The sequence below is a fragment of the Lynx canadensis genome, chromosome B4 (assembly GCF_007474595.2).
Source record: "Lynx canadensis isolate LIC74 chromosome B4, mLynCan4.pri.v2, whole genome shotgun sequence".
NCBI classification, from domain to species: Eukaryota; Metazoa; Chordata; class Mammalia; order Carnivora; family Felidae; genus Lynx; species Lynx canadensis.
In genome coordinates, this window is record NC_044309.1 from 54,796,178 (window position 1) to 54,821,178 (window position 25,001).

Sequence of the window (25,001 nt, forward strand, 5' to 3'; positions counted from 1 at the left end):
ATATGTCTGTTTGTGAAATTAGACACACAACTTGGGGAGGAGGAGGGACTTTAGGAGTTGATGGCCTGGTAGCAATTTTCAGTGTCTTTGGTCGAAGATGGGATTTACCCTTCATCGTATTCCTGTGCAGTCACAGTGGATATTCTAAGAGCTTGGGGGATGATCTAGAATAAATCTACTGGTCTTCCCTTTTCATGGTTTCTTATTGCCTTTTCTGCTAGGTATTCTTTTTTCATTTCTGCCTTTTGGTTAACACTACTGTGGGAGCATCACACCATTCCAGTTGCTGCCAAAATAATAGTAATTATAATGATATGCTTAAGATTTACTGAGGGTTGGGGCATCTGGGTGGCTTAGTCAATTAAGTGTTTGACTCTTGATCTCAGCTCAGGTCATGACCTCATGGCTGTGAGATGGAGTCTTGTGTCGAGCCCCATGTTGACCGTGGAGCCCGGTTAAGATTCTCTTTCCCTCTCCCTCTGCCCTTGCCCTGCTCATGCACCTGCACACATGTGCACTCTCTCTCTCTAAGTAAATAAACAAGAAAATAAATGATTCATTGAGGACATAAACTGTGTTGAACACAGTTGAGTGTTCTAACTCCTCAAAATATGAAATATGTTATATAAAATAAATAATTGCTATATTGTAACTATATATAATGGTATATATGATATAATTACTACGTATAACTATATATACTATGCAGCATTATAATACATATGCATTATGTGTCTTATATGTTATATGTATTCTATATGTGAAATATGTTATATAAAATTATATATAAGATATACATAATGTATGTGTTATATGTGTATTATATACACAATAACATAGAAATAATATAATTAAATGTAATCCGTTAGACTGTAGGCATCTTGCGATGACTTCGTTATCATTTGTGTTCCCATAGTTTAACACAGTGTCTGACACTGAGTAGTTGATAAATAAATAATAAATGAATGATTGTATTCAGGCTTTAGCATGAGCTGTAAATCTAATAGATTGTGATACCAATGGAGTTAAGTGAATTTTAAATAACATTAATTTTATAGGATCTTTTTATAGTCAATTTAGAAAAATTCAGTGCATTTATCACATAATTAGAAAAGTAGAATTCTATCAGTGTTGATTAGTTTTAAGAGATTTGTTTTTTGCCTCTCATTCTTTTTCTCTTTAATGTATTTTGTGTGCTGAAATTCTTTTAAATTTCATTGAATGGAACTGTGGTTATAAAAAAGTGCACAAGTGATGATGTACAGCTCAATGAATTTTCCCAAGGTAAATATACCTAAGTAATTAGCACACTGTTCAAGAAACAAAACCTTAACAGAACCATGGAAGCCCCCCCATGCTGTCTTCCAGGTACGATCCTTTGCCCTTTGCCTTCTGAAGGTAAATGACATCCTGACTTGTAAACACCGTGGAGTTGTGTTGGCTGTTTTTAACTCTTTTGATTTGCTCAACAGTATTTATAAGATATCTTCCAATGTGAGTAGTTGTAAGTTTTTTATTCTCATTGTGCTATAGAATTTTATCATATAACTGTACTGCAATTTATATATCCATCTTATAGATAAACATTTGCGTTGTTTTCCTGTTTGGGGCTGTAATAATGATACTATAAACATTCGTACACAAGCCTTATGAGAATATACCCAAAGTGGAATTGCTGAATCGTAAAGTTTGTTGTATTTAGTTTTAGAAGATCCTATGAAACAGTCCTTTAAGGCGCTAATGGCATAATCGTGTTCGACTAGTAGTATATGAAAATTCCTCATCTTCCCCAACACTTGTTTTTTGTTTTGATATATATTTACTAGTTTTTATATAATAAAGTCTCCAATAAAGGATACAGATGAGTGGCTAGATGAAGGGTTGGATTATATAGGGTAAGGACTTAAAGGGTCCTCAGGAGCTTCTGTCCCTGTGAAGTTGGGATACATACCTTTCCAGCACATGGATGTATTCACCATCCTGGAAACTCTTCTAGCACTGAGCCCCATACTAACAGAATTTTGGGGGCAATTTGCATATCACTCATTTAAAAATTTTTTTTAAAGTTTTATTTATTTATTTTTTTGAGAGAGAGAGAGAGAGAGAGAGAGCATAAGTGGGGGAGGGGCAGAGAGAGGGGGAAGAGGATCCAAAGCAGGCTCTGCGCTGACAGCAGCAAGCCTGATGTTGGGCTTGAACTCATGAACTGCGAGATCATGACTCGAGCTAAAGTTGGACACTCAACCGACTGAACCACCCAGGTGCCCCGCAGAGCACACATTTTTAAAAACATTTCTTCCAGTTTTATTGAGAAATAATTGACAGAGACTACTGTATATGTTTAAGGCATATAGCATGATGGTTTGATTTACATATATTGTTAAATGATTACCACAATAGGTTTAGCTAACATCATCTTTGCATCTAGATAATGAAAAGAAAGAAAAAAAAAAACAAAGAAAGAAACTCTCAACTTGTGATAAGAACTCTTAGGACTTACTCTCTTAATAACTTTCCTATATATCATACAACAGTATTAACTATATGTTATACATGACAACCCTAGTATTTATCTTATAACTGGAAGTTTGTACCTTTTGACTACCTCCCTTCACCCCTGCCTCTGATAACCACAAGTCTGACCTCTTTTTCTGTGAATTTGCTTTTTTGTTTTTTAAAGATTCCATATATAAATAAGATCATACAGTGTCTGTCTTTCTCGGTCTGACTTATTCACTGAGTGTGATGCCTTCAAGGTCCATCAATGTTGTCACAAACAGTAGCATTTCCTCATTTTCTATGGCTGAATACCATTCTATTGAATGTATTTACCATAACTTCTTTACCCATTCATCCATCATTGGACATTTAGATTGTTTCTGTGTCTTGTCTATTATAAATAATGCTCTTTGATCATGGAGATGCAGATATCTTTTCAAATTACTATTTTCATCACCTTTGGATATATTTCCAGAAGTGGAATTGCTGGATCACATGGTAGTTCTATTTTTAATTTTTTGAGGCTCCTCCTACTGTTTTCCATAGTGGCTGCACCAGTTTACAATCCTACCAACAGTGCACGAGAGTTTCCTTTTCTCTACATCTACTCCAGCATTTATTATCTCTTGTCTTTTTGATGATGGCTGTTCTAAAAGGTGTGAGGTGAAATCTCATTGTGATTTCAATTTGCATTTCTCTAATAACTAGTGATGTTGAGCATCTTTTCATGTACCTGTTGATTTTTTGTATTTCTTTGGAGAAATGTCTACTCAGGTACTTTTCCCATTTTTTAAATTGGGTTATTTGTTTGTTTTCTACCGAGCTGTACGAGGTCTTATCCAAAATAATCACTACAAAGACCCATGTCAAGAAACTTTCTTCCTATGTTTTCTTCTATGAGTTTCATAGTTTCAGCTCTTATACTTAAGTATTTAATCCATTTTGAGTTAATTTTTGTGAGTGGTATAAGATATGGATCCAGTTTCATTCTTTTACATGTGACTATACAATTATCTCAGAACCATTTATTGAAAAGACTGTCTTTGCTCCATTGAGTATTCTTGGGTCCTTTTCAAATATTAGTTGACTGGGTTTATAGTGGGTTTATTTCTGGGTTCTTGATTCTGTTCCATTTGTCTATTTTTCTGTTTTTGTGCTGGTGTGATATTGTTTTGATGACTAGAACTTTATAGTAAAGCTTGATATCAGGAAGTATGATACCTCCTGCATTGTTCCTTTTTTTCCCCAGGATTTCTTTGGCTATGCAGGAACCTTTTGTGGTTCCATATTGATTTTAGGAATTTTTTTTTTCTTCTGTAAAAATTGCCATTGGAATCGTGATGGGGAATGCATTGAATCTACATATGACTTTCTGTAGTATTGACATTTTTATAATATTAATTCTTCCAATCCATGAACACAGGATACCATTCCCTTTATTTGTGACTTCTTCGATTTCTTTCATCAATGTCTTATAGTTTTCAGCATATTTTTTGCCTCCTTAGTTAAATTTATTCCTAAGTATTTGATTGTTTTTGATGCTATTGTAAATTGATTCAATTTGTTTATTTCTTTTTCAGAAATTTTGTTGTTAGTATATAGAAATACCACTGAGTTTTGTATGTTGATTTTGTATCTTGCAACTTTATGTAAGTCATGGCTACATCTACCAGGTTTTTTTGGGGGGTGGGTGAGACTTAAGATTTTGTATACATAAAGATATTCTTTATATATGGATTTTTTTATAATTTATTGTCAAATTGGTTTCCATACAACACCCAGTGCTCATCCCAACAGGTACCTCCTCAATGCCCATCACCCACTTTCCCCTCTCCCCCACCCCCCATCAACCCTCAGTTTGTTCTCAGTATTTAAGAGTCTCTTATGGTATGCCTCCTTCCCACTCTGTAACCTTTTTCCCCATATGGATTTTTTATATATAAAAAGATTTTAAAGATTTTCTGTATATAAAATCATTTTGTCTTCTAATAGTGACAGTTTTACTTCTTCCTCTTTGATTCTGATACATTTTATTTATTTTTATTTACTGATTGTCCTAGCTAGGACTTCCAGTACTGTGTTGACTAGGAGTGGTAAGAGTGAGCACCTTGTTTTCTCCCTGATCTTAGAAGAAAAACTTTCAAACTTTCACTATTGAGTATGATGTTAGCTGTTGACTTGTCATATATGGCCTTTATTATGTTGAGATATGTTCCTTCTATGCCTAATTTGTTGAGTTTTTATCATGAATGAATGTTGAATTTTTTCAAATGCTTTTCTCTGTTTATTGCTTATTGAGATAATCATGATTCTTTTCTTTCTTTCTGTTATTAATTTGATGTATCACATTGATTGACTTGTGTATGTTGAACCATTCTTGCATCCCAGGGAGAAATCCTACTTGATCATGGTGAATGATCCTTATAACGTGCTGCTGAATTCAGTTTGCTGTATTTTATTGATAGCTTTTGAATCTACATTCATCAAGGGTGTTGGCTTATAGTTTTCTTCTCTAGTAGAGTCCTTTTTTTGGTTTTGGTATCAGAATAATGCTGGCCTTGGAAAATGAATTTTAATTTTTTTAAGTTTATTTATTTATTTTGAGACAGACAGAGACAGCATGAGAGGGCAAGAGGCAGGGAGAGAGGGAGAGAGAGAGAGAATCCGAAGCAGGCTCCTTACTATCAGCACAGAGCCTGATGTAGGGCTTGAAATCATGAAACTGTGAGATCATGACCTGAGCTGAAACCGAGAGTCTGACGCTTAACCGACTGAGCCACCCAGGTGCCCCAGAAAATGAATTTTAGAGTGTTCTCTCTTCTTTGATTCTTTGGAAGAGTTTGATAAGGAGTGGTGTTAATTTTTTTTTAATATGTGCTAAAATTCGCCAGTGAAGCCATTTGGTGCTGGGTTTTTCTTTGTTGAGAGATTTTTGATTACTGATTCAATCTCTTTACTAGTAATTTGTATTTAGATTTTTAATTTCTTCCTCATTCAGTATTGATAAGTCTGCATATATATATATATATATATATATATATATCATACGTATATATATATCATATATATATGTGTATTGTATATGTATATATATTGATATATATATACAAGCACAAGTGGGGGAGAGTGGCAAAGGGAGAGAGAGAGAATCTTAAGCAGACTCCAGTCTCAGTGTGGAGCCCAATGCAGGGCTCAGTCCCACAATCCTGGGATCATGATCTGAGCTGAAATCAAGAGGCAGACACTCAATCAACTGAGCTACCCAGGTGCCCTTATAAGTTATATATTCCTAAAAATTTTTCCATTACTTCCAAGTTGTCCAGTTTGTTGGCATATAGTTGTTCATAGTGGCCTCTTCTGATCCTTTGATTTTATGTGGTATAAGTTGTAATGTCTTCTCTTGCATTTACAATTTTATTAATTGGGGTCCTTTGTCTTTTTTTCCTTGGTTAGTGTGGCTAAGGGTTTGTCAATTTTGTTCATCTTTTCCAAGAACCAACTCTTAGTTTGGTTAACCTTTTCTATTGCTTTTCTTTTCTCTATTTTTATTTATTTTGCCTCTAATCTTTATTATTTATTTCCTTCTGCCTACTTTGGACTCAGTTTGTTTTTCTTTTTCTAGGTCCTTAAGGGGTAGAATTAAGTTGTTTATTTGAAACTTTTTTGTTTCTTAATATAGATGTTTGTTGCTATGAACTTCCCTCTTACAACTGCTTTTGCTGTATCCTATAATTTCTTCTATGTTGTGTTTCCATTTTCATTTGTATCAAGAAACTTTTATTTCTGGGGCACCTGGGTGGCTCAGTCGGTTGTGTCACTTTGGCTCAGGTCGTGATCTCATGGCTAGTGAGTTTGAACCCCGTGTCAGGCTCTGTGCTGACAGCTCAGAGCCTGGAGCTGCTTCAGATTCTTGTCTCCCTCTCTCTCTGCCCCTCCCCTACCTCATGCTCTGTCTCTCTCAAAAATAAACAGTAAATTTTTTTTAATTAAAAAATTTTTACTTCATTTTTAATTTCTTCTTTGATCCATTAGTTTAGGATATTGTTGTTTAATTTATATGTGTTTGTGAATTTTCCAGTTTTCCTCTTGTTATTTCTATTTTCATGCCATTGTGATAAGAAAAGTCTGCATCAGTTTGCATTCCCATCAGCAGTGCAAGAGGGTTTCCCTGTCCCCACATGCTTACCAACTTGGTATGATTTCAGTCTTCTTAAACTTGCTAAGAGTTGTTTTGTGACCTAACATGTAGATTATCCTCGAAAATGTTCAATGTATGCTTGAGAAGAATGTGTATTGCTGTTGTTGGATAGAATGTTTTGTATATGTCTTAGGACTGTGATGTTCAAATGCTGTTTCCTTATTGGTTCTTTACCTGTATGATCTATCCATTGTTGAGAGTGGGGTATTAAAGTTTCCAACCATTATTACATTACTGTTTGCTTCTCCTTTTAGCTCTGTCTGTTGTTGCTTTATATTATATATTTATATTACATTTATATATTATAAACTTATATACCCAATGTTGGGCACATAAATATTTACAGTTGTTTTACTTCTTGATATACTGACCCTTTTATTGTTATATAATAATGACTTTGGTGTCTAACACTTGCTTTTAGGTTTTTAAGATTAAATTTTCTGTTGATATAAAATGGTATTGAATTGTGGTTATTTGCATTTTTTAGTTACTAGTGAAATTGCACATGTTTTGATATATATGTTGGCACTTTAGATTCTCTCTTTTGTGATATGCTTTTTCATGTTGCTTGCCAATTATTTCTATTTAGCTGTTTTTACTTTTTATTGTACTTTTTTATTGATTTATGAGAGTTCTATATAAATGACAGATATGAGCCTTTTGTAGCATATGAAGATGACAAATGTCTTTTGCTATTCTGTGGGTTGTGAGTCCATTTGATCTAATTTAGCATTGTATTTAGGATAAAATTTAAGCTTGAGTGTAGTAGTAAAATATACAAACAAGCAAATTTTGAAAAACTAAAAATACCCCACTAAAATTATATATATATTGGGGCACCTGGGTGGCTCAGTCGGTTGAGCGTCCGACTTTGGCTCAGGGCATGATTTTGAAGTTTGTGAGCTCGAGCCCTGCGTTGGGCTCTGTGCTATCAGCTTGGAGCCTGGAGCCTGCTTTGGATTCTGTGTCTCCCTCTCTTTACCCTTCCCCACTCATGCTCTGTCTCTCTCTATTTCTCAAAGATGAATAAATGTTAAAAAATTTAATATTACATATATAATTTTAACATATATTTTTATATATTAAAATATATATAATATTATATATATGTAATATATATATATATATTTCTTCATTTCTCATGTAACTAACTGTCTAAAGGTAGATAGTCCAGGTTAGTGTGACTCTATTCCACAAAGTCATTTAGCGTCACAGGTTTTTTCCATCTTTTTGCTCCTTGGGTTTTGTTATCATTAGCCTGGTGAAAGCAGACCTCCACCACATACGTGTCTGGTCCATGGGAGGGAAAAAGAAGGTGCAGAAATATAAGCTCAGGACATTTTCTTATTATTTATTTAGCTATTCATTTGAACATTAAAAATATTTACATTTCAATTAGTTAATGTGCAGTACAATATTGGTTTCAGGAGTAGAATTCAGTGATTCATCACTTACACACAGCACTCAGTACTCCTCATGACAAGTGCCCTCCTTAATACCCATTACTCATCTAGCCCACCGCCATCTACCTCCATCCTTCAACCTTCAATTTTTTCTCATCTTGAAGAGTTTCTTGTGTTTTTCTTCTCTCTATTCTCTTTTTCCACCTTCCCATATGTTCATCTGTTGTGTTTCTTAAATTCCACATGTGAGTGAAATCATATGGTATTTGTCTTTCTCTGACTGACTTATTTTGCTTAGCATAATATATTCTAGCTCCATCCAGATTGTTGCAAATGGCAAGATTTCATTCTTTTTGATGGCTGAGTAGTATTCCATTGTATATATATATATATATATATATATACAACCTCTTCTTTATCCGTTCATTGATTGATGGACATTAGGGCTCTCTCCATAGTTTGGCAATTTTTGACAATGCTGCTATAAACTTTGGGATGCATATATTCCTTTGAATCTGTATTTTTGTATCCTTTGGGTAAGTACCTAATAGTGAAATTGCTGGATTATAGAGTAGTTCTATTTAGTGTTTTTTTTTTAATTTTTTTTCAATGTTTATTTATTTTTGGGACAGAGAGACACAGAGCATGAATGGGGGAGGGGCAGAGAGAGAGGGAGACACAGAATCGGAAGCAGGCTCCAGGCTCTGAGCCATCAGCCCAGAGCCTGAAGCGGGGCTCGAACTCACGGACCGCGAGATCGTGACCTGGCTGAAGTCGGACGCTTAACCGACTACGCCACCCAGGCGCCCCTCTATTTAGTGTTTTGAAGAACCTCCATACTGTTCTCCAGATTGGCTGCATCAGTTGCATTCCCATCAGCAGTGCAAGAGGGTTTCCCTGTCCCCACATGCTTACCAACACCTGTTGTTTCTTGTGTTGTTAATTTTATAAGCTCAGAATTTTTAAAAGATTTATTTATTTTTGAGAGAGAAAGAGAGAAAGAGCAAGTGGGGAAGGGTCAGAGAGAGAGAGGAGGACAGAAGATCCAAAGCAGGCTCTGTGCTTACAGCAGCAGTAAGCTTGATGCGGGGCTGGAACTCATGAACCGTGAGATCATGACCTGAACCAAAGTCGGACGCTTAATCTACCGAGCCACCCAGGTGCCCCTAAGCTCAGAAATTTTAAAGTCAGGAAAGGGAAGACATCCATTGACCTCTGTCCATAGGCTGTTGACCCCAATTAAGCATGTGACCACAACTAACAGCAACAGAGTCTGGGGAAGGTAGTATCACTGGCTAAACAAATTTGTTGCTGTGAAAGGAAGAATAGATTTGGGGGAAGGTAACTATCAATTTGCTGTTACCATTTATTTGTGGTAAGTAGTTTGGGAACAGACAGACTTTTAATCTAGTTAGGAATATGAAAATATGATATCAAAACATTATATAGTACCAGTTATTATGAAATGACCAATAAACAGGTACACATTATGGGAATGAAGAAGTACTTAAGGTGGAGGATTTGAAAAGGCTTTGTAAAAGCTATAGTTATGGTGGATAGAAAAAGCACAGATTTCAACCTCAGAGACTTGCAGAATTGTGTGAGAGACTGAATGGAGCATTCTATAAACTTGAAGCAGTATAAGGTATTGAGGAGAGGGGTAGGATTGCAGACGGAAGCTGGGAGGTGAGGCTGGAAAGATGTGTTGGAATCAGACCACAAAGAGCCTTGAGTATCATGCTTAAAGAATGTGGGCTTTTATCAACAGTCAATGAGAAATAATTGAAGCCTTTTTTTCATGAAAAGGCTATTTTAACTTCAGTTTTACAGATAGCTATTTTATCTTCTACATTTTCAATATTTATGTAATGCAAACCAAAGTAATCCAATAGTATATAGAAATCCAGCCTTAATATTTTTGTTTTATCAAGTGATTAAAATAAACATTGTGCAAAGTAATAGTTTCATTTAAATTACCCCAGAGAGTATTAGAGTTGGGGGGAAGGGTGTCATACTGTACTGCCAAGAAAATCTTCATGAGAACTGGGGCAACAATCAAAAAAGAGTACTAATGAAGATGTGAATAATCTGACATGAAATTTGGCTCCGATTTGATATTTTGATCTGAAGTTAAAGACTGATTAAGATTTTCATGAACTTAAACTTGAATCTGTGCAGTAAATTATCAAGGGGTGTAATTAGAGTCACTTCCTTCCTAGGTCTACGGGGAAATTCCCATCACCATTGATGAGAATTGTGCGTAAAGATCATGGGAAGAGCATGGCCCTTGGGTTTCCTCTTAAACAGCCTGTAGGATTTGTTATGGTTATTTTAATGCACTGGTCCTTAGAGACACTAATTTCAGATCTGCCTCTACCTTCGACATGCTGAAAATGACAAAAGTTGGGAGTGGGAACCCCAAGAGACATAGATAACTTGTCATTCTTCTTCATCTATAATTAATTTACTTGTAAAGAGGAAACTTCTTGTTTCTTAAATGCCAAATTATTAAACAACAACAACAAAAATGATTCATATCAATGGAGGGGAAAGAATACTGCCTCGTGTTGACTAAGTGGCTAGCAACTTCTCTGGGAGTTAGACTCTGGGAACTGAGGTTATTTCTTTAAGTCACTGCTGGTTCTGAGACACTTATGTGCCAAAACACTTGGCCAGGGGTATTTAGAAATGTTTGTGGCTTGGGAAACAGGATTTTTACTCAGGAAAAGTCTTGAGACAAATGGCAAATGATGAGAAATTATAGAATAAAACTGATATTGGGATAAGGTAAAGCAGGAAAACAATGGTAGTTCTAAGGATTAACAATGTTCTGGTTTCTCATGCAGCTCTCAGCAAAGCCATATGTGCAATGGCCCTGGATCTTCTGTTGTCTTCCCATGCCCTCTTAATAACTAAGGGTAGGTCTTAACTTTGATTTTGAGATGGAAGTGTCTTTTTGGTAATTCTTTTTTTTAATGTTTATTTATTTATTTTGAGAAAGAGAGAGCAAGCGTGAGGGGGAGAGAGGCAAAGAGAGAGAGAGAGAGAGAGAGAGAGAGAGAGAGAGAGAGAGAAGGAGAGACAGAATCCTAACCAGGCACCCAACCAGGACAGAGGCCAGTGTGGGACTCGGTCTTATAACTAACTGTGAGATCATGACCCGAGCTGAAACCAAGAGTCAGACACTTAACTGACTGAGCCACCCAGGTACCCCTCTTTTCTGTAATTCTGATACACAAGCCAGTGTTTCCTCATACTTTCCATCTTAGATTACTTAAGAGCAGAATCAACACCTACCTTGCCTATAAATTTCTGGTCCTTTTTCATAAAACGAAACACACCTAGCTATTTTTTGCCAGATGGTAAATGTCAGACATTGAAAATATGTTACCAGATGAATAAATGAATGATAGATATGTAAAACCAGAAATATCCTCTGTATATAAAATGTTTCCTTTTATACATTATGGTGTTTTATACATTATACTAGTTGATGATAGGCAAGTGGCAGGTATCAAAGAATCAAGAAACTAAATAACTGGAAGTGGGCAGATATAAGGTCTCTGCTGCAGATTTGAGAGATTAGATTTACACTGCAAAGATCTTTTGTCTCTGTCTTAGAGAACAAATGTAATGCATTGAGTTACTCATTTACTAAGAGTGCAACTAATTTCAAGGCAGTCCTTCATTTCAAGCTTTTGTTCTGGGCAAAGAAATTAAAAGTCTTCTGAGCCCTTTATACATGTTAACTCACTCTTTACAAAATCTTATGAGGTAGGTACCATAATCATTCTGCTTTTATGCATGGGGAAAATGAGGTGCAAAAATTAATTTGTCAAGACCTCACAGATGCTAAGTACGGCTGCAGTCTATTTCCTTAACCATAATATTGTATTGTCTTATGAGACGGCACTCCAGTCACTAAATAATGACAGGAGAGGCCTGTGAGGCTTTCTGGGGATAATGCTCCAGGTACAAGCAAATCCATGATATAAGAAAGTATGTATGGTTCCTTTTCAAAGAACACCAAGGCCAGTGTGGTAGAGAAGGGAAAGAGTGATGAGACGTAGTGGCTTACAGTCTTTGGGAAAGATTTTGGTTTTCATTGTTAGAAAACCGGAAAGCCACGGGAGGGTGTTAAGCAGAGGTGCGACATAGTATTACTTAAAACAATATTGAGGCTCAGGGTGTCTGGGTGGCTCAGCTGGATAAGCATCTGACTTTGACTCAGGTCACTGTGATCTCACGGTTCGTGGGTTCAAGCCCCTCATCGGACTCTGCTGAGAGCTCAGAGCCTGGATCCTGCTTCCGATTCTGTGTCTCCCTCTCTCCCTCTCTCTATGCCCCCTCTCCCACTCGTACTCCGTCTCTCTCTCAAAAATAAACATTAAAAAAATAAAAAAAAAGAATATTGTGGCTGCTGTATGAAGATTAGGGTGGGAGTAGAGACTAAATATTTAATATAAAATAATACTTAAATTCAATACATAAGTCAAAATTACCCCCCCCCCCCACACACATACACACAGAGTCTTCCTGTTTTCTAAAACTAAATAGTTGGGGCGCCTGGGTGGCGCAGTCGGTTAAGCATCCGACTTCAGCCAGGTCACAGTCTTGCGGTCCGTGAGTTCGAGCCCCGCGTCAGGCTCTGGGCTGATGGCTCAGAGCCTGGAGCCTGCTTCCGATTCTGTGTCTCCCTCTCTCTCTGCCCCTCCCCCATTCATGCTCTGTCTCTCTCTGTCCCAAAAATAAATAAACGTTGAAAAAAAAAATAAAACTAAATAGTTCCTGAAACTTTTTAGCCAGTTAAATATATTTTAAAAAAAACATAGGTTCTCAAATTCTTGTAGTATTCTAAAACGTTTGTATATTTTTAGGAATTATTACTGTGATCTTTTCTTTAATGTGGCCGTCACCAGCTAAATGATGTCCCTGCCTGAGCCATGACTTGACATAGGAGGCCCCATCGAACTTCTTGATTGACTTCCCCATTGAACTGATGGTCGTTAGGTGTTTGGTATTTAGTATTTTGTTGCAGCTGGAAGGGGGATGGAGGAATTGCTCACGCTCCATAGCTAAATTTGCCCCAGTGCCAGGGAATTCTGTATCACTTGGACTCAAAAATCCTGCATTTCACTCCCACTGACTGTACCCAACACTACCTACCCTGTAGCCTGTGTCACCTCGGCTAACATTGGCTTGTTATGGGGCAGCAGGCAGGCATTATACACAGTCTTACTGTTGGTGTGGCAGCTGCCTTTCTGGGTCTGCTCAGCTGCCCCGGGGTGAGAGTGGGGGACCTGCACCTGTGCCAGAACTGCTACGAAGTCTGATACCAACCTCTGAAACCTCCGTTGGGTGAAGTCTTATTAAGATCTATTTTTTTCTTTGGCATCCTTTTCCAAAAATGGTTTAATATTCTAACAATTGGTAGAGCTGCATCTATATATTCTGGGTAATGAGCACCCAGCTTGAACTATGGAGGGAGAGGTAGAGAGAATTGGTCATACTCTGGATGTATTTCCACCGCAGACCTAACAGGTTTTGCTAATGCATGGCATGTGAGGTGTGAAAGAGAGGTGTCAAGTATGATTCCCAGGTTTTGGCCTGATTGGAAGAAAGAGTGGGGATAGGGGGTAGGTTTTGTTAGTGAAAATGGAGTGTTTGGTTTTAGGCACGTTTTAAATGCATATGGGGTAACCAGGTGCAGCTTCAAGTACCTGCTTGCTACATGAGTCTGGAGTTCAAAGGAGTGGTTAGAACTGTTCAGAAATGATTAACTCAGTAGCTCAACAAACAATTTCCATTCATCGATTAGAATCATGATTTTTTTGTTTAATTTAGGATTTTAATATATTTGTGGTTATCTGCCTATTTCAAATGTTCATAAATGAAGTAAAATAAAATCTCCAAATCTGGGTAAAAGGCTGTACAAGAGCTCAGCTTTCTGATGTTTCTGATGTGAAACAGAGCAAACCCAGAGCCTCTCAACTAAGTGCTTGTCTTTGTGCCCTCATCCCTTCCTTGAAGAAACAGGAGCTCAGGATGATTAACTCAAACTTTGATAGAAAATGTCACTTTAGCAGGTGAAATAAAGCTAAACTTATGTATGGTAGGCCTGAATTCAGGAAGGAAGTATAGTTTTAAGACGGAAGGTTGGAGATTCAAAGAAAAAAGGTTGTAAGATTTCCATGATACATCAGGCTCAGAAAGAAGAGCTAAGAAAACATCTCAAATCTTGGAAGGAAATAAAACCAAAATGAAAGAAAAAGATGTAGTGCCCCTGGAATAACCAATTGCAAAGGCAAGAAGATCTGAGAGGTATTATCACTGTATATCTCTTTCACATGCCTCTAAAAATGTTTTTTTTTTTTCCCCTTGAGCTTTGACTAGGGATAATATTGTGAAAGAGAAATCACAAAACTACAGTGAATACAAAGAAAATATTTTAATAAAATATTCAATACAGTATTTCCCTATGGGGGCTTGTAAGAAGTGAGAAGCCAAAAAAGTAACTGTCACTTTTGGCAATCCAGTCCTAAATGAGACAGGAATGCTCTTACTTTTCTCTAAAGCTCCTTGCCCAGTTCCACCAATAGGCTGCCATCAGGAGGATGAGGAAACCTGCAAAGGTCATTATGAAGAAGTGACTGAACAGAACCTGTTTAGAAGCAACTAGAGACCAGCAGGTTTTGCCTCAGGCCTCTCACCAGGTACAGTATCTGGGAAAAAAAAAAACAAAAAGAAGGCAACATAACATACTGGTTGATATACAAAAGGTGTTAACAACAAAATTTTGGGTTTCTGCCCTTCATCCTATTTGCATTTCCAGAGTGACCAACAGAAACAGAGAAATCTGTTTTAACCTCTTTTAGTGGTTTTAACCTCTAAGCATTTTGAACAAATCATTCCTTGGCCAACTTTTATATTCAAGGTCTATTATGCAATTCTTGGGTTTCAAATGGAGAAAAATGAGAACATACTGTTTCCTATACATAATATAACTGCAAATACTGCATGTATGAAACAAGTGTCAGCCATGAATCCTCCACCTTGTGTGTTACTGTTTATTGACACAGAAAGTGCTGTTGCTTGAATATGAGTATTATCTAGTGCATGAAGATATAGAAGGACAAATTACTGTGTTTCCATTCTGGAATAGTCTGACAGTGCTTTGCACAAACTATCAAAACTTGATAAAAGACTTTCTTGAGGTTGTCTTGCTGTCATGATTCCGATGTGTTTTGATTTCCTTCAGGAGTCATAAATTGCACCTTTGGCACAATGAGGGATGAGTTGTTCCTTCGGATAGAGTTGTTTCTCCTCATAGAATTGTTTCTTCTCATGGAATTGCGCTTCCTCAGAGAATTTTGATGGGATAGTTCACTCTTTTGGAGAGTCTGAATAAGGATGGAAGGCTTCTCATCCAGCTCTCGGGCACTGCACCTTGGAGCAGCTACTTTAACAGTGTTGCCAAATTTGGAGTAATCCACAGAATACACTCCTTCCTCCTCAGTAACAATGGACACAAAGCGATGGCCCCATTGTATCTCCTCGGCGATATAGGAGGTTCTTGCTTGTGTGGTAATGCCAGTAGTCTCGACCACTCCTTCGAGAATCACTATGACCTCTAGGTCTTGGTTGGCAAGGTCAGTTGCTGAGATATCATACAAGGGGCTGCGCTTGTCAATCACATGGCAGATGATCAAAGGGGCTACCAGAAAAATGTTATTGCTCTCAATTGGGTTATCAACAGGAATGTCCAGCTGGTGAATAGGCACCACCTCCCCTTCAGGTGTGGTTGTTTTCTTGACCACCTGGATGCGCACTGAGGCACTAATGATCATACTTTTCCTTAGGTCACCCACTCGGAACATGAAGCACAGCTTGCCATTTCTAACGGCAATCACAGCATGGCGGCTGAAAATCAAAGTTTCCGCCCTTCTGTGAGCCTGAGCTGTTTTCATGAAAATGCAACCCAACATGACTGCGTTGATTATCAAACCCACAATGTTCTGAAGAATCAAAACTGTGATGGCCAGGGGACATTCCTCTGTCATCATTCTCCCTCCAAATCCAATTGTCACTTGAACTTCAATGGAGAAGAGGAAAGCAGAGGTGAAAGACCTGTAAGGAGTGATATCAGAAAACGGTGCCATCAGATCAAATTTTGAATAATGAAATAACATGCTAAGCTGAATTTTCCATTTTCTTCCTCCAAAAGCTATTCAATATTTTGGAAACACCTGGCAACTTAACTTGTCAAATGTCTGATTCTAAACACAAGCACTTTCTCTCTCCCCCTCTCTCATCATAATGCCTCCACTTTCAGACTTCTGGGATACAATTCTGTTATTTTCTACATCACATAATGATGGGCCTACTTATATGAAAGCATTAAAAGAATAAGTTAAAATAATAAATACATATTTGTATCTACAGGCATATTTTACTTTGTGAAATACTTTCACAAAGGCATAGTTTACTTGGTGAAACTTTCTGTTTATTATTTATTGCATATCTGTGTTTAAGTGACTTGAGTCATATGGGAAGGTATTGAGTAATAAATGAACATTTTATTATTTACAACCCTTAAAATCATATTCATTGGCTAACATTTATTGTATACCTTATACAGACAAAGCATGGTGCTTAAAGGTGGTACAAAACACATGACTCAAAAATATTAGTATTTTTAATAAAAAAAGAATGTTTTGCCATTCAGAAAGAAAACTTTTTTTAAATTGATTGTCCCATTTTGTTCTCTAATTCTAGTGAATACTGAAGCCATTAAAGGAAAAATTTGAGAAAGAGATTTGTAAGTGGCTATGTCAAGATCACATAATTAATGAGAACTTGAATTCTGTCATTTCTAGCTTAGTGATCTTTTGAAAGAAGCAAAAGGAAAGAGTGGACAAGTGTCAGTATTTTCTTGGGAAATTTTTTCAAATTGTACCTCTCTTCCATATCTAGTGCAAACACTGATTTGGTAAGTTCAAAGTTGACTGGGCAAAACTTACAAAAAGCTCTCAGGTAAGTCTGATTTGTTCCCCTGGTTAAGATACACCACATTTGGTTATTCTTAAGGTTAATTTATTCACTTACCCACATAACCTATATTGCCATGGCTTCTTTACATAAACAAGGTTAGTCCTATGTTTGCCCCCAATGCCAATTCCAAAGTCCTCTAATTTTATAGATTAACCATGCGTAGGCTATCTGCCAGAGTATTATCTATCTATAAATGCCATGCACAATGAGTGGGCAAAATGCTTAAACATTTGAATACTGAGTATACACACTGCCCTTTGGTGCAACACCATGAGGGGTAAGCATATATGATGCTGTTGATTAGCTTTCCAGTGGAACGTGAAAAATTGCCCTTTTACCCCTTTTGCTGCTAAAAAGATTCATGGAAACCACAATAATTGCTTAGTGCACTAGCTACACAGAAGATGTGTTGTATGATACAAAAACTCGTAAAGATTAAGAATGGACCCCAGGGGAGGAACTTGGATACAGCACTGATTTCTAATAATGTATATGTACTTCATGGAGCAGACTGACGGTGAATATTCCCACGTTTCATTTTAATGGCTTGGGAGATTATTCATATGCTGTATTTTATGTATTGTTTATTTTATGAAAGAATTTAATTCTAAATATTACGTGGTACAAGACCCAGCCTTTTATGGACACCTGTCATGCTAAACACCTTCAGAAGATGAAAGTGTTCAGTTGTTCATTTGTTCTGGTACAGAGGGAGTTAGGCTGAATGAAAGAAAACATGTTGGTTTATTTTCTGACTCATGTTGGAAAGTCATCCACATGAAAGAGAAAGTGAGCCATCCTAAAATGAGAATGGTAGAATGTTATTTGGACATACTGGTGAGTAACCATCACTCTAAGTTGTTTCTAATTTTGATGACATGGTGGGACATTTAACTTACGAAAGGTAAGGAAATGTAAAGAATAAGAAATATTATCAGACATCTTTTAATCCCCTTTGGGAGAGAATGGAGATTTTCTGGTTCTATATTTTTGGTGAAAAAATTTTTATTATGTGCGGTTGGTTATGATTAAACTAAATGTTGAGATGAAGTATAAACAGTAGGAAAACGTTAAAAATAAAATTAGTAAGATTTTAACCTTAAAAGATTTCAAGTTATTTTTTTAGGTAAGAAGCAAAACTAAAAATCAAAAATTGTCATGCTGAGGAGATCAACTTTGTCTCACTGTATTTGAGACGTCATTTCTCACAGTAAATGGAATATTCATACCAGCAGGAATACATCAGGGTAATGAAAATGCTTCAGAACACATCTTGTGAAAAATAAAAGCTAGCAGTAAAACAGCTTTTAGCAACCAGTGCACTCTATAAGGTTCTTTTTAAAAAATCATCAAAAGGATGTTAGTTTTGATGCTATATCTTTCTAAATTTTTTTTAACATTTATTTATTATTAAGAGGCAAAGATAGAGCATGAGCATGGGAGGGGCAGAGAGAGGGGGAGACACAGAATCCGAAGCAGGCTCCAGGCTCTGAGCTGCTAGCACAGAGCCAGACGCGGGGCTCAAACTCACAAACCGCTAGATTATTGACCTGAGCCGAAGTCGGGCGCTCAACCAACTGACCCACCCAGGCGCCCCAATGCTATATCTCTAATAAACTGCTTCATGACTTCTTTTTCACAGGAAAAGCCAAAATATTTGTTTTGTAAATAAAGTCTGCCATTTATTTTTGAGGTTTATTGTTTTTTAATCTCTTTTTATGAGTATCTACTGCACGTTTGTTAAAAATTTATCTTGATATGAAATTGGTTCACCACTATCAGTGTCCATAAATTTCTTAAAGAGAAATATTATAGAAAATGATACTTGGCCTACAAATACCTGTTAAACACAATGTTTTGTTTCTTTTATATCCGGTACGCTGATGATCACCAACATTTTTCATCTATATTTTCTTTCAGAGAAAAGTTTGTGAAAAGTTCAAGACACAATAATATCTACTTGATGATAAAGGCAATGGATCAATTCAGTATATTTTTCTCTTCTCAAAATCTGAGCTGAAATCTGTGATGTGTGATCTCTGCACACAAATGTTGCATCTCTTCCTGATACGCGGGCATTGAAGTTACTTAGGAAATGGAAGGACGGACAAGGACAAGTTCAAAGTCTGGGTTTCCGCTTCTGGCAATGGTATGCTAAGTTCAGAAGATTTCAGGGTCAGTAAAGGTCTCATTCTTTACAGCTGCCTGGCAGAATGGTGCTTGTTCAAGTTGCTTTGCTTTGTACACTACGCAAATTTGTAATATTACTCAGAAAATGTCCTGGCAAAGTTTCCAGTATTATTGCCATTGTTTCGCTTCAGAGTGACTATTTTTGCAATTGATATACATGATCTCTTTGCACCTTCCAACAAAAATTAAAGGACAGATCACCCCATCTAAATGTTCTTAGGCCATGTGAAAATATGTTCTTAGGCCAAGTGAAATCAAATTCACTTTACTTACCATTGAAACACTTACAAGAGAAAGAAGCAAAAGCTAGGCAGTCTGAGGACGGTCTTGTTTTTACTCTATTAAAACTTGTAAAGAAAATCACAACATTAAGGTACTTCTGTATAATCCCTTCCATGAAAAACTTGGATCAATTTCCATTAAAAGTTAATTTTTTTCTAGTTCTGCATCTTAGCATAACCAATGCTAGCAACCAGCTATTATATAAGATACTCTTGATAAAGAAGGGCTTGTAGCTACTTATTTCAATTTTAGTGGATTTTTAACCTAGGACACCTCTCCGCCAGTGTTTTCCCATTTCCCTCACGATTACTGGAAATGTCATGGGCAAGAGAAATATTGGAACAATATTGCTAGCATTGACACAATATTTTTTGTTGTTCAGAGATATTTACCCGTGGACACTAGAACTATGGCCAACAGCTTTTTCATACTGAAAACTAAATATGTGCTTTTTCTGAGTGAGGCATTCTGGAATCCTCTGAATCATAACCATTTTTATAATAACCAGTGCAGTATTTTTAAAGCTAGCCAGAGGGATTGAAGCTCCACGTTTGCAGAGACTCCTCATCCATAAAGCTTCCTTTAAAACGATTTTAATGTGTCAGATTAGTTTTGTTTTGTTTTGTTTTGTTTTGTTTTTTACTTCTTTGTGCCCGAAGGTACTAAAGGAATGCTTTATTTCACTTTCCACAAAAATAACTGTAAGAGGAGAGCAAGGGCAGTGTCCTATTTTTTCCCACACCGTTTTCAATCCCTGCCTCATCCCACTGCATTCTTACCTGACGTTAGTCACACAAACAGTGGACTCCAAACCACTTTTCTCCATTCCGCTTTTCTCCATGTAAGCGTAGATGTCCCCATGGGCAAAGGCCACGAGCCACCACATGATGGCGAAGAGCAGCCAACTGCAGAGGAACGACATGGTAAAGATGACCAGCGTGTGGCGCCATTTCAGGTCCACCAAGGTAGTGAAGATGTCCTGAAGGAATCGCCCTTGCTCGCGGATGTTCTTGTGCGCCAGGTTGCATGCCCCGCTCTTGGCGATGAAGCGGGCTTTGGGGAGGCGGTCTCGGACGCGCGGCTTGCGCAGATTCTCCGCGGCGATGCGCGCCAGCACATACTCCTCGGGGATGATGCTCTTTCTGGCCAACATCGTCCTGTCACCATAGCCAGCTTATTCACCTGTCTCTGACCTGACTCCTCTTCCCTCGGGACGTCCTCCTGCATAAGGCAAACGACGATTTTAAAACTCCCCCCTCCCCCATTTTCTCACCTCTTCAGTTCTTGCATTCAGGGATATGTGTATACGTTCCAGGTGACCTGCAAAGCTAAGGTATGATTTTATGAATCCCAACACGATTCTAGTTTTTGCGCTTGAGTTCTGGAGTCGCGGAGAAATTATTTGGTACGAATCGGAAGTGTTTCAATTTTCCGTATCGTTATGAACACGGGCAGAGCCTTAGTGAAACAAAACCAGGAGCCGTCCTGTAAACAGCAGGCTCAATGATAATTCCGAGATTAACCGCGTCTGTAGATTAGTGCAAAGATACAAACACGCGGCGTCTATGGTGGAAATTAAAACCAGCTGGGTATTACGATCCACTTATTATTTAGACGATATAGCAATATGAAAAGTACAGAGAGGAAATTCTTCCTCCGTTATTTTTAGAAGTAGGCAGAGAAAAGGCCGTGGCCTCTTGCGCAGTATAAATAACATGTTGAGTGAAATTTGACAAAATAATAATAAGCGATGTGCTATGTAACTTGAAAACGATGAAGAAGTATTTTAAATTTTAAAGAAGTATGAACTGCATTAAAAAAAGAGAAAAAGTCCCATTGGAATTCATAATATTGTAAATTGAAAACTTTACAGCGAAGGCTTCAAACAAACATACAAGCCGCAGGAAAAACCCGGACAATAACCTGCGGATTGCAAGATAGAGTTAGAAGAGTGTGCCCCGAAAAGTCCCTCTAATACTGTAAAACTTCTGCTGTGTTTGGCATTTTAAATCATTTGCGGGGGTGCGAGCAGCCTCCCCCTCCCCTCCCCGGGAGGAGCGTTGAAACTTACAGACTCTGGGCAGCGGGTGCGGCAGCTGCACCTCCCTACACAGGCCGGCCGACCGCGGGCAGGTCCCTCGCTCTCCCATCCCAGCGCGCGGGTGCAGGGACCGCGAATGCCGGAGGGACAAATCCGGGACCGCGTGTCCTAAGGAGAAGAGTTAAAATAATAAAAGGTGCAATTGAGTCTGAACGCGGTAAGGCTAGAGGAAGGGGGATGGGTGTAGATCTTCCCCTCCCCCGGTTCAGCGCTACTCCCCTGGCCGTTGCAGTGCAAGGAGGAGGGGCTGGGGGAAGAGAACCTTGGGGGTGATGCTCTACAAATCAGCCTCCGGGTTCAGGCTTTGACGCGCGCCAGATCTATGAGGCCGCCGGAGTTGGCGAGATAGAGAAGGGAGGGGAGTGGGGGAAGGCGCAACCCGCGGAGGTAGGGAGCTGGCCAGGGGAGGGGCAACCGGGAGGGGGGTAGGGAGGGCGGGACCTGTAGGGCCAGTTCTCTTCCAGTAGCGGCGACCCCCCGGGCCTCCAGTTTGACACGCAAGTCTTTAAAAGGCTCCCTGCTCAGGAGGGAGAACTTGCCGAGTCCAAGTTCACTGACGTAAGGAGAATTTATTTTTTATTTTGTAATCTGGTAGATAACCGGGCTACTTAAGATTGAATAAAACCAGGTATAGAAATCAGAAAACAGTTTTCCGAGGTGTTCACGCTGTGTACACACATATTTATATACATTAAGTTTCGAACTAGTGGGGATGATACAGGTGGAACATGTTCTGAAACCCAGTAAACTGTTTCTTCACCAGCCAAAGCTAGTTCTCAGGAAATTAAACGCGCACGTGCACACAGGCACACTAAGACACCCGCCCCCACCCCCCAACCTACGAAAACAAAAACAAAAAAACATTTGGGGTCCCTTCCAGTGAGAAAGTTTACCCCCAACAAAAAATCGCGGTCAACACTTAGAACTCAAATGGCCATTTTTCAGTAATTGGTTGCTTTCTGAAATGTTGCAGCTTCTCTATCTTGTCTAGATGGTCTGAAAGATAAAACAGAGCAATTGCGCACAAGAAAGATTATACAGTGAATATCTTTCTATAGCTTTTTGAATAGGAGCCAGCAAAGACAAATGTGCTTTGTCCCATAGATCAGGCCTCCTGATTTGGCACTTGTGTTAATGGAAACTTTAATTCTTGGAAATTTTACGTATTTTCCAAGACTCAGGACAGAAAGTGTATGGAGAATAAACAGTATGTTCACTTAATTTCCAAAAGACCTAAAATTAGTGTTTAATAATGGCAGTGAAGAACTTTTTCCCATTGTGGATAGATCTTAGTGCCTTTCAGCCTGGGGATGCTGGTCTGTTAGTGGTAGCTCTCCTCTCTACTGATGTTAATTTTTCCAGTAATTTATGTCATAGATTTACTACAAGTGTGTGGGGATCTATTTGTATAGTTAATCCCCTCATTGTTCTATTTTACAATTGAGTTTGGTGTACAACTTTTTCCCTATTATGATTTTAGCTCAGGGAATATTCATTGAACACCTATTTTGTAAAGATTTTTTGTTTTTTGTAGATATATATATATATATATACACACACACAATCATAGTTGCTGTCTGAAGAGGCAAATGGTTGTAGTGATAGAAATGGGAGTTTGATAATAAATTCCAATACAAGCAAGGATGTGAACCAAATGAGAAAAAGAAATACAACCAAATTGCTATAGGAATTCAAATGAGAGATAGTAAGACAAAGACAATAAGGAAAGCTTCATGGATGAATTGACGTCTGATCCAGTCTTTAGACAATGTATATTTGGGGTATGCAGAAAGGCAAAGATAAGACATTCCACAGAGAGGAAACATCATGAACAAAATTATGAAGTACTGGCAGGGGTGGGCTATGATTTAGTAACAGAAACTAAATGAATTACCATCGATGAAGCAAGGTCAACAAGATGGCAGGATTAGACACTTGGCGTTCAGTGTTGCCTGGGCAGCCGTGGTCACCACTCTTCTCAACACATGGGTTATTCGTGTACTTGTCTCCATGCCACTCACCCCCCCATGAAATGAGAGTTACTAGAGGGCAGGGCTGGGAGTCCTTTACCTCTGGGTCCTAACTAAGCCTCTAGCTTACCACAGCTCAAATGACAGAGGTGCTAACAAAATACTTTGGAATCAATATGTGGAAAAGGTAAGGCTGAAAACCGTATTGGGGACTTGAAAATAAATGCATTGATGGCCTTAAATGCTCAACAAAGGAGTCTGGGCAGTTTTCAATGCATAAGGGTAAGCCATGGAAAGATTTTGATTAGAAAAAACACAGTAAGAGTCTGATTTAGTAGGGTTGATCAGGAAGCAGGGGCTATGATGGCTTTGGGAGGTGCATTTCTGAGTAGAGTCCCTTGGGCTCCAAAACTCTGTGATTGGCAGAGGGAGATACTGGAAACTATTATATTAATTAAAAAAGGAATTGCAGTCTGGGGCTGCTAAGCAAATATATACAAAAAGAATGTTACATAGAATCAGTAGTGGGAGAGGAAAAAGTCAGAGCTGACTGTGATATTTACTGTGGTGACAGAAAAATACAATTGACACTTGAACTGCATGGATTTGAACCACACAGGTCCACTTCTAGGCAGTTTTTTCCCAATAAATACAATACAGTACTGTAAATGTATTTTTCTTAATAACATTATTATTATTTTCTTAATAACAATTTATTTTCTCTAGTTTACTTTATTGTAAGAATACAGTATATAATGCATATAATATACAAAATACACGCTGTTTGTTATCGGTGAGGCTTCTAGTCAAAGTAAGTGATTAGTAAAGTTTTTGGGGGTGTCAGAAGTTATATGTGAATTTTCAACTGTACATGGGGCCGGCACTTCTAACCCCTAAGTTGTTCAAGAGTCAGCTGTATTTATTATTGATCAATATCTAGTTTCTCTCCTTTTTGATCTTCCTATTCTCATATTATGGCCCAAATAGTGAACATTTAAATTTACCTTTGAGAAGCTTGTTAAAGAAATCAATGTTTTAAGAACACATTTACTACTTAAGGCTTATTTTATTGGTCTACTTGTTTAATCACTATTTTGCTGTCATCCACTAATAGTTACACGTGTTTTCTTTACTCTTCAATAATTTTCCTATTTGTTCTTTGATTAGTGAAGACTAATTTGTGCTCCACTCTTGAGGAGACCAGTAATAAGTTTAGAACAGAGCTAACTTTTAAAATCTTGTGATTTTCTTGACTTTAAGATGTTAAAAATTCTGTTAGAATCTGCTCATGTTGCATACCAGAGGAA

At 37.9% G+C, this 25,001-nt stretch overlaps 1 protein-coding gene across 2 annotated transcripts; it reads right to left on the bottom strand.

Annotated features, from left to right (window-relative positions):
- Nucleotides 1–14,533: 14,533 nt before the first annotated feature.
- Nucleotides 14,534–22,037, bottom strand: KCNJ8 (potassium inwardly rectifying channel subfamily J member 8). Of its 2 annotated transcripts, XM_030322776.1 has the most exons (3): nt 21,695–22,037; nt 20,403–20,844; nt 14,534–16,227 (listed from the first exon to the last, which is right to left on the bottom strand). In XM_030322776.1, the coding sequence occupies exons 2-3, from the start codon at nt 20,774–20,776 to the stop codon at nt 15,327–15,329; spliced, it is 1,275 nt and encodes a 424-aa protein (XP_030178636.1). In that variant the 5' UTR covers nt 20,777–20,844; nt 21,695–22,037; the 3' UTR covers nt 14,534–15,326. The 2 variants fall into 2 exon arrangements, with proteins under 2 accessions (XP_030178636.1, XP_030178637.1); XM_030322777.1 differs by lacking the exon at nt 21,695–22,037 and having other exon boundaries at nt 20,403–21,573.
- Nucleotides 22,038–25,001: the final 2,964 nt, after the last annotated feature.